Source organism: Rhinoraja longicauda, chromosome 40 (assembly GCF_053455715.1).
Source record: "Rhinoraja longicauda isolate Sanriku21f chromosome 40, sRhiLon1.1, whole genome shotgun sequence".
Taxonomy (NCBI): domain Eukaryota; kingdom Metazoa; phylum Chordata; class Chondrichthyes; order Rajiformes; family Arhynchobatidae; genus Rhinoraja; species Rhinoraja longicauda.
The window spans coordinates 8,396,337-8,408,629 of record NC_135992.1 but is presented as its reverse complement, the minus strand read 5'-3'; the positions used below and the strand labels follow the sequence as shown (position 1 = coordinate 8,408,629).

The following is a 12,293-nucleotide window of genomic DNA, read 5'->3' as shown; positions in this document are numbered from 1 at the left end:
CCCAGAGCAAAACTGGAGTAACTCGGCCAGTCCGGACAGCATCTGCGGAGAAAAGGAATGGGTGACGTTTCGGCTCGAGACCCTTCTCCAGTCTGAGTCGTCACCTATTCCTCCTCCCCAGAGATGCTGCCTATCCCGCTGAGTTACTCTAGCTTTTTGTGCCTATCTTCGGTTTAGAACAGCACCTGCAGTTCCTTGCTACACAGCTCATGACCCAGGCTCCGGCCACACAGCAGATCTGAGGGACAACTGCTCACAGCTCTGAAACACCATCATTGGCACCTCTGGGCGAGAGATACACAGCTTTCAGTCAGAGAGTTGTGAATCTGTGGAATTGTCTGCCTCAGAAGGCAGTGGAGGCCAATTCTCTGAATGCATTCAAGAGAGAGCTAGATAGAGCTCTTAAGGATAGTGGAGTCAGGGGGTATGGGGAGAAGGCAGGAACAGGGTACTGATTGAGAATGATCAGCCATGATCACATTGAATGGCGGTGCTGGCTCGAAGGGCCGAATGGCCTCCTCCTGCACCTATTGTCTATTGTCTATTCTCACTGCCCACTGCCCAACAACCAAATGGCATCTAGTGTAGATGGGACATGTTGGTCGGTGTGGGCAGGTTGGGCCAAAGGGCCTGTTTCCACACTACAACCACATTCCCTAGGGGGAAACTGGAATCAATTAATGGGGCAATGGCTGCACTAAAAATAGACGCCGGAAACACCCAGAAGGTCAGGCAGCATCTGTTAGACAATAGACAATAGGTGCAGGAGTAGGCCATTCAGCCCTTCGAGCCAGCACCGCCATTCAATGCGATCATGGCTGATCACTCTCAATCAGTACCCCGTTCCTGCCTTCTCCCCATACCCCCTCACTCCGCTATCCTTAAGAGCTCTATCCAGCTCTCTCTTGAAAGCATCCAATGAACTGGCCTCCACTGCCTTCTGAGGCAGAGAATTCCACACCTTCACCACTCTCTGACTGAAAAAGTTCTTCCTCATCTCCGTTCTAAATGGCCTACCCCTTATTCTTAAACTGTGGCCCCTTGTTCTGGACTCCCCCAACATTGGGAACATGTTTCCTGCCTCTAATGTGTCCAATCCCCTAATTATCTTATATGTTTCAATAAGATCCCCCCTCATCCTTCTAAATTCCAGTGTATACAAGCCTAATTGCTCGAGCCTTTCAACATACGACAGTCCCACCATTCCGGGAATTAACCTAGTGAACCTACGCTGCACGCCCTCAATAGCAAGAATATCCTTCCTCAAATTTGGAGACCAAAACTGCACACAGTACTCCAGGTGCGGTCTCACCAGGGCCCGGTACAACTGTAGAAGGACCTCTTTGCTCCTATACTCAACTCCTCTTGTTATGAAGTCCAACATTCCATTGGCTTTCTTCACTGCCTGCTGTACCTGCATGCTTCCTTTCAGTGACTGATGCACTAGGACACCCAGATCTCGTTGAACATCCCCTCTTCCTAACTTGACACCATTCAGATAATAATCTGCCTTTCTATTCTTACTTCCAAAGTGAATAACCTCACACTTATCTTCATTAAACTGCATCTGCCATGTATCCGCCCACTCACACAACCTGTCCAAGTCACCCTGCAGCCTTATTGCATCTTCCTCACAATTCACACTACCCCCCAGCTTAGTATCATCTGCAAATTTGCTAATGTTTAGTATCATCTGCAAATTTGCAAATTTGCTGTTGTCACTGAAACCAATGTTTCCAGTCATTGACCCCGGTCAGAACGAATAAATAGTTCAAAGATACACACAAATTGCTGGAGTAACTCAGAGGGTCAGGCAGAATCTCTGGAGAAAAAGAATGGGGAACGTTTCAAGTTGGGACCCTTGTTCAGACCTGACACCTCACCCATCCTTTTTCTCCAGAGATGCTGTCTAAAACGCTGAGTTACTCCAGTACTTTGTGTCTATCATTGGTTTGAACCAGCATCTGTAGTTCTTTGTTTCCATTAAGAAATAGTTCATTTGGGGTACCCAAAATGGCGGCGCTGCCCTAGCAGCTGCGGCTTACCTGCGGTCCATTTGTCTTTGTGTTTTTGTTGTTTTTTTTGTCTTAATTGTTGATGTGATGTCGTGCTTTTGTGGTTGTGTACTATGTGTGTGTGTGTGTGTGGGGGGGAGGGGGGGAACTGTAAAATTGTAAATTTGTCCCTTCCGAACGGAGACCCGACCTTTGTTTTCTGGGTGTTGTCTCCGTTCCTGCTGCGGCCTACCATTGGCCCAACTCCTGGAGCTGGCGGCCCCCAGGGCTCTGGTTCGCAGAGCCCGCGGACCGGACTCACCATCAGCGGAGCCGGCCGTCCTCGGAGGCTGCGGGAGCGGCTGTGGCTCGCCTTGGGCTCGGGCCGCGTGGATGCCGGCGTCAGGGGCTCTGGCAGCGGCAGCGTGTTCGCCCGCCCTGAATCGCGGGGCTTGGGTCGGCCCGCCGCGGACATTTCACCGTCTGGCGCGGCCTGAAATAAGCCGCGAGATTTTTCCCTGCACGGCGGGGGCTTCAATGTCGGGAGCCATGACTGACCCGACATGCACCAGCAGCAGCAGCGACAGTGTGTTCGCCCGCCCCGGATCGCGGGGCTTGGGTCGGTCCGCCGCGGACCTTTCACCGTCCGGCGCGGCCTGGAACGTGGCAACGACAACAGCCTGACCGCGGGAGAGGACAGCAGGGGAAGGGAAAAGACATTGTGGCCTTCCATCACAGTGAGGAGGGGACTGGAGGAGACTCACTGTGATGGATGTTTCTTTTTTTGTGTTGGTTGGGGTTGTGTAATTTGCTTATTTTATTGCTTTTATTGTTGGACTGTGGGTGACTAAATTTCGTCCAAAAGCTTTTTTAAAGCTTTCCTTGAGATTTTTCTCAGCTCTGATGCTGCCTGTCCTGCTGAGTGTTTCTGATTTATTTAGCTATTTTTTGCTTAGTTTTGTCACTGAATGAAAACTCTGAGCATCGACTCTGAGCGACACTGGTGGGAGAGTCTAGGACCAGAGGTCACAGCCTCAGAATTTAAGGGGAGCTCTTTTAAAAAGGAGGTGAGGAGGAACTTCTTTAGTCAGAGTGTAGTTAATCTGTGGAACTCATTGCCACAGAGGGCTGTGGAGACCAAGTCAGGGGCTCTTTTTAAAGCAAAGATAGACAAATTCTTGATTAGAACGGGAGTCAAGGGTTATGGGGAGAAGGCAGGAAATGGGATTAGGAGACAGAGATCAGCCATGATTGAATAGCAGAGTAGATTCGATGGGCTGAATGGCCTAATTCTACTCCTGTCACTTGTGAACTTGTGAACCCACAGACATGGACTGTGATCTAGAGTAACTCAGCGGGTCAGGCAGCATCTCTAGGGAAAAAGGAATGGGTGACGTTTCGGGTCGGGAATTAGAATGACTTGAGTTGGTGAAAGGGGAATGCTGGGTTACACAAAGGCTGGGACTCACGTTCTTTGGTCGAATGCACATTCTCTCGTTCTCCATGTTCATTCCTGGAATAATCACTGTCATCTTCCGAGGCCCTTTAAACCCGAGAATGTTGGTCTCCTGCATTGTAGAAGCAGCTCTGGGTTAGCATGGGTTGTGTTCTGATCGCCATCCTCAACTAGGGTTGCCAACTTCCTCACTCCCAGATACGGGACAAGGTGACATCACCGCCCCGCGCCCCACGTGACCTCACCCAGCCAGCGGCCACGTGCTCCCGCTCCACCAATGGTGGCCGCCCGGGCTGGGGGCGCGGGGTGCGGGGCGGTGACATCGCCCTTTGTCCCTTCTTTGGGAGGGAGGAAGTTGGCAACCCGACTAATACCAATACCAATACCAATTTAGCCCAAAATACAGGATGTCCCGGCTAATATGGGACAGTTGGCAACCCTACACAACACCCAGGAAGTCCATCCAACAATCAGCAGATACAACTAAATGTGCCAATACAATGGGTGGCACAATGGCACAGCTGGTAGAGCTGCTGCCTCACAGTGCCAGAGATGCCCGGGTTCCATCCTACTTCAGAGGTGCGGTCTGTGTGGAGTTTGCACGCTCTCCTTGTGACTGCGTGGCTTTCCACCAGGGGCTGTGGTTTCCTCCCACATTCCAGCCAACTGCAGGCTCGTAGATTAAAGTGGCCTCTGTACATTGCCCGCCATGTATACGATGCAAAACTGGGATAACAGAACTAGTGCGCGGGTGATCGCTGGTCGGTGTGGAATTGATTGGCCGAAGGGCCTGTTTCCACGCTGAATCTCTAAAATAAACATACACCGATCAGCCAAAACATTATGACCACTGATAGGCGAAGTGAAAAACATGGATTATCTTGTTACAATGGCACCTGTCAAGGGGTGGGATATATTAGGCAGCAGTTCTTGAAGTTGATGTGTTTTGGATGCAGGAGAAATGGGCAGGAGTAAAGACCTGAGCGACTTTGACAAGGGCCACATCGTTATGGCCAGACGACTGGGTCAGAGCATCTCTGAAACGGCAAGGCTTGTGGGGTGCTCCCGGTCAGCAGTGGTGAGTACCGACCGACAGTGGTCCGAGGAGGGACAAGCCATAAACCGGCGACATACAGGGTGTTGGGCGCCCAAGGCTCATCGATGAGCGAGGGCAACGAAGGCTATCCCGTCTGGTCCGAACAGACAGAAGGTCGACTGTGGCACAAGTCACAGAAAATGTTAATGGTGGTCACGGGAGGAAGGTGCCACAATGCATAGTGCATCGCACCCTGCAGCGTATGGGGCTGCACACGGAGGACCAACAGCATATTAGGCAGGTGGTCATAATGTTTTGGCTCATCAGGTCATAATGTTTTGGCTGATCGGTGTATATCCTGAAACAGAACAATGACATTTTACATCCCAAAGATGTGTGGGATTGTTGGTTTACTTGGCCCTGGTCTGTCGGGAGTGGATGCGAGAGTGGGATAATGTCGTGTGATCGGGTGATCAATGGTCGCCATGGACTCAGTGGGCTGAAGGGCCTGTTTCCATGCTGTACCTCCAAACTTGGTTTTAATTTTTTTTTTTAGATTTATAGATATAGCTCAGAAACAGGCCCTTCGGCCCACCGGGTCCGTGCCGCCCAGCGATCCCCGCACACTAACACTATCCTACACCCACTAGGGACATTTTTTTACATTTGCCCAGCCAATTAACCTACAAACCTCTACGTCTTTGGAGTGTGGGAGGAAACCGAAGATCTCGGAGAAAACCCACGCAGGTCACGGGGAGAACGTACAAACTCCGTACAGACGGCGCCCGTAGTCGGGATCGAACCTGAGTCTCCGGCGCTGCATTCGCTGTAAGGCAGCAACTCTACCGCTGCGCCACCGTGCCACCCACAGTCTGCACTGTGCAACTTGTTTTTCCCTTCCTGGTTTCTCTACCACTGTGTCTCCCTCTCCTAGTCCTCCTCCCTGCTACCCTTGACTCTTCTAGACAATAAACAATAGACAATAGGTGCAGGAGGAGGCCATTCGGCCCTTCGAGCCAGCACCGCCATTCAATGTGATCATGGCTGATCATTCTCAATCAGTGCCCCGTTCCTGCCTTCTCCCCATACCCCCTGACTCCGCTATCAACTTAAGAGCTCTATCCAGCTCTCTCTTGAATGCATTCAGAGAATTGGCCTCCACTGCCTTCTGAGGCAGAGAATTCCACAGATTCACAACTCTCTGACTGAAACAGTTTTTCCTCATCTCACTTCTAAATGGCCTACCCCTTATTCTTAAACTGTGGCCCCTGGTTCTGGACTCCCCCAACATTGGAAACATGTTTCCTGCCTCTAACGTGTCCAACCCCTTAATAATCTTATACGTTTCGATAAGATACGCACTGCACTGGATGTGTCTCTAGCTGTGGTCCCTGCCACATCCACAGCATCCTGGACGTCCGAGCGACCGTGTCCTCTACCCTCGTTAGATTTCCATGGCACTGCGGCCTCCCCACTGTTTATACTCACATAGCAGACTGCCACGATCTCCTCACGGATGGCTGTGATCTCGGACACCATGGGAGTCTTCTCTGGATTCACGCCGTTGTCAAATACCGTGAACTTGGTCCCAAACACATTGGACCTGCGTCAAGGGGAAACGTACGACTGGTTATGTCGCCAACTGTCTCGTATTAGCCGGGACAGCCCGTAATTTGGGCTATATTAGTTTGTCCCGTACGGGACCGCCCTTGTCCCGTATTAGTAGGGCTGCCAACTTCCTCACTCCCAAATAAGGGACAACGGGTGACGTCGCCGCCCCGCGCCCCCACGTGACCTCGCCCAGCCAGCGGCCACGTGCTCCCGCTCCACCAATGGCGGCCGCTGGCTGGGCGAGGTCACGTGGGGCGCGGGGCGGCGACGTCACCCTTTGTCCCTTATTTGGGAGTGAGGAAGTTGGCAACCCACCCTGCAGTCAGTGAAATTTAATCCTTGTACTAACTCCCGACTACTACCACTGCACTAACTATACTATCTAGACTCCAATATTGGCGCCCAAACCCAGGCGGCTATTTGCGTGCTAGCCACTGAAGCAGATCTACAATTGCAGATACACACGCTTAGATCTCTGTCTATACACTGTGAATGGATCGACCGTGATCACGTACTGTCTTTCCGCTGACTGGTTCGCGCGCAACAAAAGGCTTTTCACTGTACCTCGGTACACGTGACAATAAACTGAACTGAAACCTCTCAGCTGATGGACACTGAGGCGTGATATTATGGGAGCTTTCACCCCAAAGAACGTTAGCTGCAAATTAAACAAATTTGGTGACATTTCGGCTCTGAAGAAGGGTCTCGACCCAAAACGTCACCCATTCCTTCTCTCCCAAGATGCTGCCTGACCCGTTGAGTTACTCCGGACATTTTGTGTCTATCTTCGATTTAAACCAGCATCTGCATTTTGTTTTTCCTAAACAAATTGGGTCCTGTCTTGTTCTCGCCTTCTCCATCTTTCAGTCTGAAGAAGGGTTCTGACCTAAAATGGCACCTGTTCCTTTTCTTCAGAGGTGCTGCCTGATCTGCTGAGTTACTCTCGTATCTTGTATCTATCTTCGATATTAACCAGCATCTGCAGTTCCTTTCTACATAAACCTGCTGCAACATGAACGGTGTCCATTATTGCCAATTGTCCGGTATAATAAGGGTAGCGGAGTCAGGGGGTATGGGGAGAAGGCAGGAACGGGGTACTGATTGAGAATGATCAGCCATGATCACATTGAATGGCGGTGCTGGCTCGAAGGGCCGAATGGCCTCCTCCTGCACCTAATGTCTAATGTCTGTTGTCACTTGTCTATAATCAAGTCAGGGGATTATCATTGCATAATTAGTAAACACAAGCAACTGCAGATGCTGGTTCATGCACTAAAGGACACAAAGTGCTTCACACAGAGAGTGGTGAATCTGTGGAATTCTCTGCCACAGAAGGTAGTTGAGGCCAGTTCATTGGCTATATTTAAGAGGGAGTTAGATGTGGCCCTTGTGGCTAAAGAGATCAGGGGGTATGGAGAGAAGGCAGGTGCGGGATACTGAGTTGGATGATCAGCCATGATCATATTGAATGGCGGTGCAGGCTCGAAGGGCCGAATGGCCTACTCCTGCACCTATTTTCTATGTTTCTATGTGCTGGAGTAACTCAGCAGGTCAGGCAGCATCTGTGGAGAAGTGACGCTTTGGGTCAGGGACCTTCTTCAGACTCTGGGGCTGGAATCCAGGTGAGCTGGCGGGCCGGGGAGGGGCGAGGACCGGCGGAATCGATGGTCGTGGCCCGCGGGTGGCTGGGGTGCAGGTCGGCGGTGGCAGCAGGAGGCATGACCTGGTCGTTGGCGAGGAAGAAGTGAGGGCCGGGGGTGGCGTCACCAGGCCCAGCCTGGCGGTGAAGCCTGGTCCGTTATCAGCAAAATAGTTTCCCTCTCCCCTGAGTCTCAGTCTGAAGGGTCTCGACCCACAACGTCGCCCATCTCTTCCCTCCAGAGATGCTGCCTGTCCCGCTGAGTTACTCCATCATTTTGTGCCCGTCTCCATTATAAAGAGGCCCATAATGGCGAGGGTTTACTGTATTCTACCATATTCCTGAACTGTGCATCATAAAAAGAAACATAGAAAATAAGTGCAGAAGGAGGCCATTCAGCCCTTCCAGCCAGCACCGCCATTCAATATGATCATGGCTGATCATCCAAAATCAGTACCCTGTTCCTGCCTTCTCCCCATATCCCTTGATTCTGTTAGCTATATCCAACTCACTCTTGAAAACCATCCAGTGAGTTGGCCTCCACTGCGTTCTGTGACAGAGAATTCCACAGATTCACAACTCTCTGGCTGAAAAAGGTTTTTCCTCATCTCGGGCCTAAATGGCCTACCCCTTATTCTTAAACTGTGACCCCTGATTCTGGACTCCCCCCCCCCCCCACATGGGGAACATTTTTCCTGTCCAATCCCTGAAGAATTTTAAGAGTTTTACATGTTTCTATGATGATGGGAAAGCTTTGGGGAAACAGGAGGTGAATCACTGACCATTGGGGCCTTGGCCTCTGACCAGCGTCAATGGCCACGCGGTTTATATGGAGCTTGGCTTGAGCTTCTGGCCAATGTTGATCCCTCCCACCCATGCTGTTGGCATTGGGGGAGAGGGGGAGGGGGTGATTGGAAGGGCAGAATGGATGTAGGGGCGTGCCGGCTTTGCCATCTGTTGCCGTTGTCTCACCTCAACTTGCCGACGAAACTCTCGCCCGCACGGGACAGGTTAGTTGGGTCAGTGGAGATGAGGTAGTTGGACGTTTTGCTCTTCTTGCGTTTCCGTCCGGCCATCAAGAAAACCTGTGGACGTGACCACACGACAGGTATTTACTCTACCTGGGTGGGGAAGGTCCATAATGTCCACAGACAGGGAACAGATCACCCCCACCTCACTCCCCACCTCCCTCCTCCCCCTCCCCAACCCCTCACTCCCTCCCCACCCTCACTTACTCCACCCACCGCCACCCCTCCCTCCCACCCCCACCCCTCCCTCACTCCACCTACCCCCAACCCCTCCCTCCCACCCTCACCCCCTCCCCACCCCCACCCCTCCCTCCCACCCCACCCCCTCCGAACCCTCACTCCACCCACACACCCCCACCCCTCCCTCCCACCCCATCCCCTCCCCACCTTCACTCATTCCACCCACCCCTCCCTCCCACCCCCACCCCCTCCCCACTCTCACTCCACCCACCCCCACCCCTCCCTCCCACCCTCACCCCTCCCCACCTTCACTCACTCCACCTACCCCCACCTCTCCCTCCCACCCTCACCCCCTCCCCACCTTCACTCATTCCACCCAACCCACCCCTCCCTCCCACTCTCACCCCCTCCCCACCCTCACTCCACCCACCCCTCCCTCCCACCCTCACCCCCTCCCTCCCACCCTCACCCCCTCCTCACCCACCCCCACCCCTCCCTCCCACCCTCACCCCCTCCCCACCCTCACTCCACCCACCCCCACCCCTCCCTCCCACCCCCACCCCCTCCCCACCCTCACTCCACCCACCCCCACCCTTCCCTCCCACCTTCACCCCCTCCCCACTTTCACTCACTCCACCCACCCCCTCCCCACCTTCACTCACTCCACCCACCCCCACCCCTCCCTGCCCACCTCCCTCCCTCCAACCCCCACCCCTCACTCCCTCCCCACCCTCACTCACTCCACCCACCCCTCCCTCTCCCCCACCTTCACCCCTCAGAGACCCCCGAACTAACTTTGGTTGGACTTTACCTTGCATTAAATGTTATTTACGTTATTCCCTTTATCATGTATCTGTACACTGTGAATGGCTCTATTGTAATCATGTCCCATTGACTGGTTAGCGCGCAACAAAAGCTTTTCACTGTCCCTCGGGTACACGTGACAATAAACTAATCACAATGTTTAAGGAACATTCAGATAGGTCCATGGATTGGACTGGTTTGGAGGGACATGGGCCAAATGCAGGCAGGTGTGACTAGGGTAGATGGGGCATGTTGGTTGGCATGGGCAAGTTGGGCCGAAGGGCCTGTTTCCATGCTGTAAGACTCGATGACTCCCCTCACCTCCAAAGGGAGGGTGCAATAGAGATCTAAGGTGGCCCGTGATCATTTATCCAGTGAAGGGAAGCTCTGTGAAGGGCTGAGGGGAAGGTTAGTGCCAGCAGGGAGTCAGCTTTCAGGAACTCCTCATTGCCAGACTCACACTGACCCCCAGGCTTTGGCCCCCAGCTGCCTCCAGATGACATACATGATGAAAGAATGGGTCGACTGGGCTTATAACTCACTGGAATTTAGAAGGATGAGAGGGGATCTTAGAGAAACATATAAAATTCTTAGATGATTGTTCAGGCTGGATGCAGGAAAAATGTCTCCAACGTTGGGGGAGTCCAGAACCAGGGGTCCCAGTTTAAGAATAAGGGGTCGGCCATTTTGGACTGAGATGAGGAAAAACTTTTTTTACCCAGAGAGTTGTGAATCTGTGGAATTCACTGCCACAGGAGGCAGTGGAGGCCAATTCACTGGATTTTTCAAGAGAGAGTTGGATATCGCTCTTCGGGCTAAAGGAATCAAGGGATATGGGGAAAAAGTAGGAGTGGGGCACTGCACATTTATGTGTATGTGACAAATAAATTGACTATTGCCTATTGACTATTGATTTAGGATGATCAGCCATGATCATATTGAATGGCAGTGCTGGTGCAAAGGGCCGAATGGCCTACTCCTGCATTTCTATGTTTCTATGTTTCAGCCCACAACGCCCATGCCATACATACTGCCAAGACCAACTCCTACCTGCACATGATCCATATCCCTCTATTCCCTGCATTTCCACATGTCTATCTACTTTCTATGTTTCTATGATAGTCCATTTCTCAGGGTAAACAAGGAATGCAGTTAGATCAGTAGGCAAGGATTCTCCAGGATTGGGAATGCCATCATTCCTGATCCATATGGATTCCTGCCCGAGACATCGGACTGATTGATGAACCTGTTACCTTTTTCCCGTCATCCCTTTCCAAGTGCAGGTAGTAAGTCGGGAACATTCCCTTGTCCATCCCCTTCTTGTCCCGTGTGATCCGACATTTGACGACGGTTCCTTGGGGCGCAGGCTTGAAGGCAAATTCGTCCAGGTTCCCCACTTTAATTGGGACTCCCTCAGCTCTGGATTCATCCTAGATAATAAGACACGGTGTCACTGATGCAGTAGGCAGCTAGTAACAGAGGAAACTTAGTGAGTAAAATACTTCAACTCAGCGAAAGGCGGAGGAAAGAATACATCTCATTGGCATCTTTAACAAGCCAATGAAGAATTGTGTTTAATAAAAACGAACTGCAGATGCTGATTTATACCAAAGGTAGACACAAAGTGCTGGAGTAAAACTCAGCGGGTCAGGCAGATCTTATCGAAACGTATAAGAATATTAAGGGGTTGGACACGTTAGAGGCAGGAAACATGTTCCCAGTGTTGGGGGAGTCCAGAACAAGGGGCCACAGTTTAAGAATAAGGGGTAGGCCATTTAGAACTGAGATGAGGAAAAACTTTTTCAGTCAGAGAGTTGTGAATCTGTGGAATTCTCTGCCTCAGAAGGCAGTGGAGGCCAATTCTCTGAATGCATTCAAGAGAGCGCAAGATAGAGCTCTTAAGGATAGCGGAGTCAGGGGGTATGGGGAGAAGGCAGGAACGGGGTACTGATTGGGAATGATCAGCCATGATCACATTGAATGGCGGTGCTGGCTCGAAGGGCCGAATGGCCTCCTCCTGCATCTATTGTCTATTGTCTATTGACCCGCTGAAGAACCATCTTTTTCTCCAGAGATCTTTTGGTGCATCTTTTTTCTCGGGAGATGCTGCCTGACCCGCTGAGTTATTCCAGCACTTTGCTGGAATAGCACTTTTCTATCAAAAGATAGAATGTGCTAGAGTAGCTCCATAGGTCGGCCACGGTGGCGCAGCGGTAGAGTTGCTGCCTTACAGCCCTTGCAGCGCCGGAAACCCGGGTTCCATCCTGACTACGGGCGCCGTCTGTGCGGAGCCTGTACGTTTCTCCCGTGACCTGCGTGGGTTTTCTCCGAGATCTTCGGTTTCCTCCCACACTCCAAAGACGTACAGGTATGTAGGTTCATTGGCTTGGTGCTTGTGTAAATTGTCTCCAGTGTGTGTAGGATAGTGTGTTAATGTGCGGGGATCGCTGGTTGGTGCGGACTCAGAGGGCTAAAGAACCTGTTTCCGCACTGTATCTCTAAACTAAACTCAACGTGTCAGGCAGCATCTCTGGAGAACATGGAT

At 51.8% G+C, this 12,293-nt stretch overlaps 1 protein-coding gene across 1 annotated transcript in view; it reads right to left on the bottom strand.

Moving 5' to 3' along the window:
* LOC144611575 (tubby protein homolog) overlaps positions 1–12,293 on the bottom strand; it is a 35,340-nt gene that overhangs the window by 1,957 nt on the left and 21,090 nt on the right. The window contains exons 10-13 of the mRNA XM_078430743.1: positions 11,002–11,178; positions 8,709–8,821; positions 5,975–6,089; positions 3,464–3,562 (exon numbers count right to left, since the gene is read on the bottom strand). Of these exons, the coding sequence (XP_078286869.1) occupies positions 3,464–3,562; positions 5,975–6,089; positions 8,709–8,821; positions 11,002–11,178 (504 nt within the window). The remainder of the gene's footprint in view (positions 1–3,463; positions 3,563–5,974; positions 6,090–8,708; positions 8,822–11,001; positions 11,179–12,293) is intronic.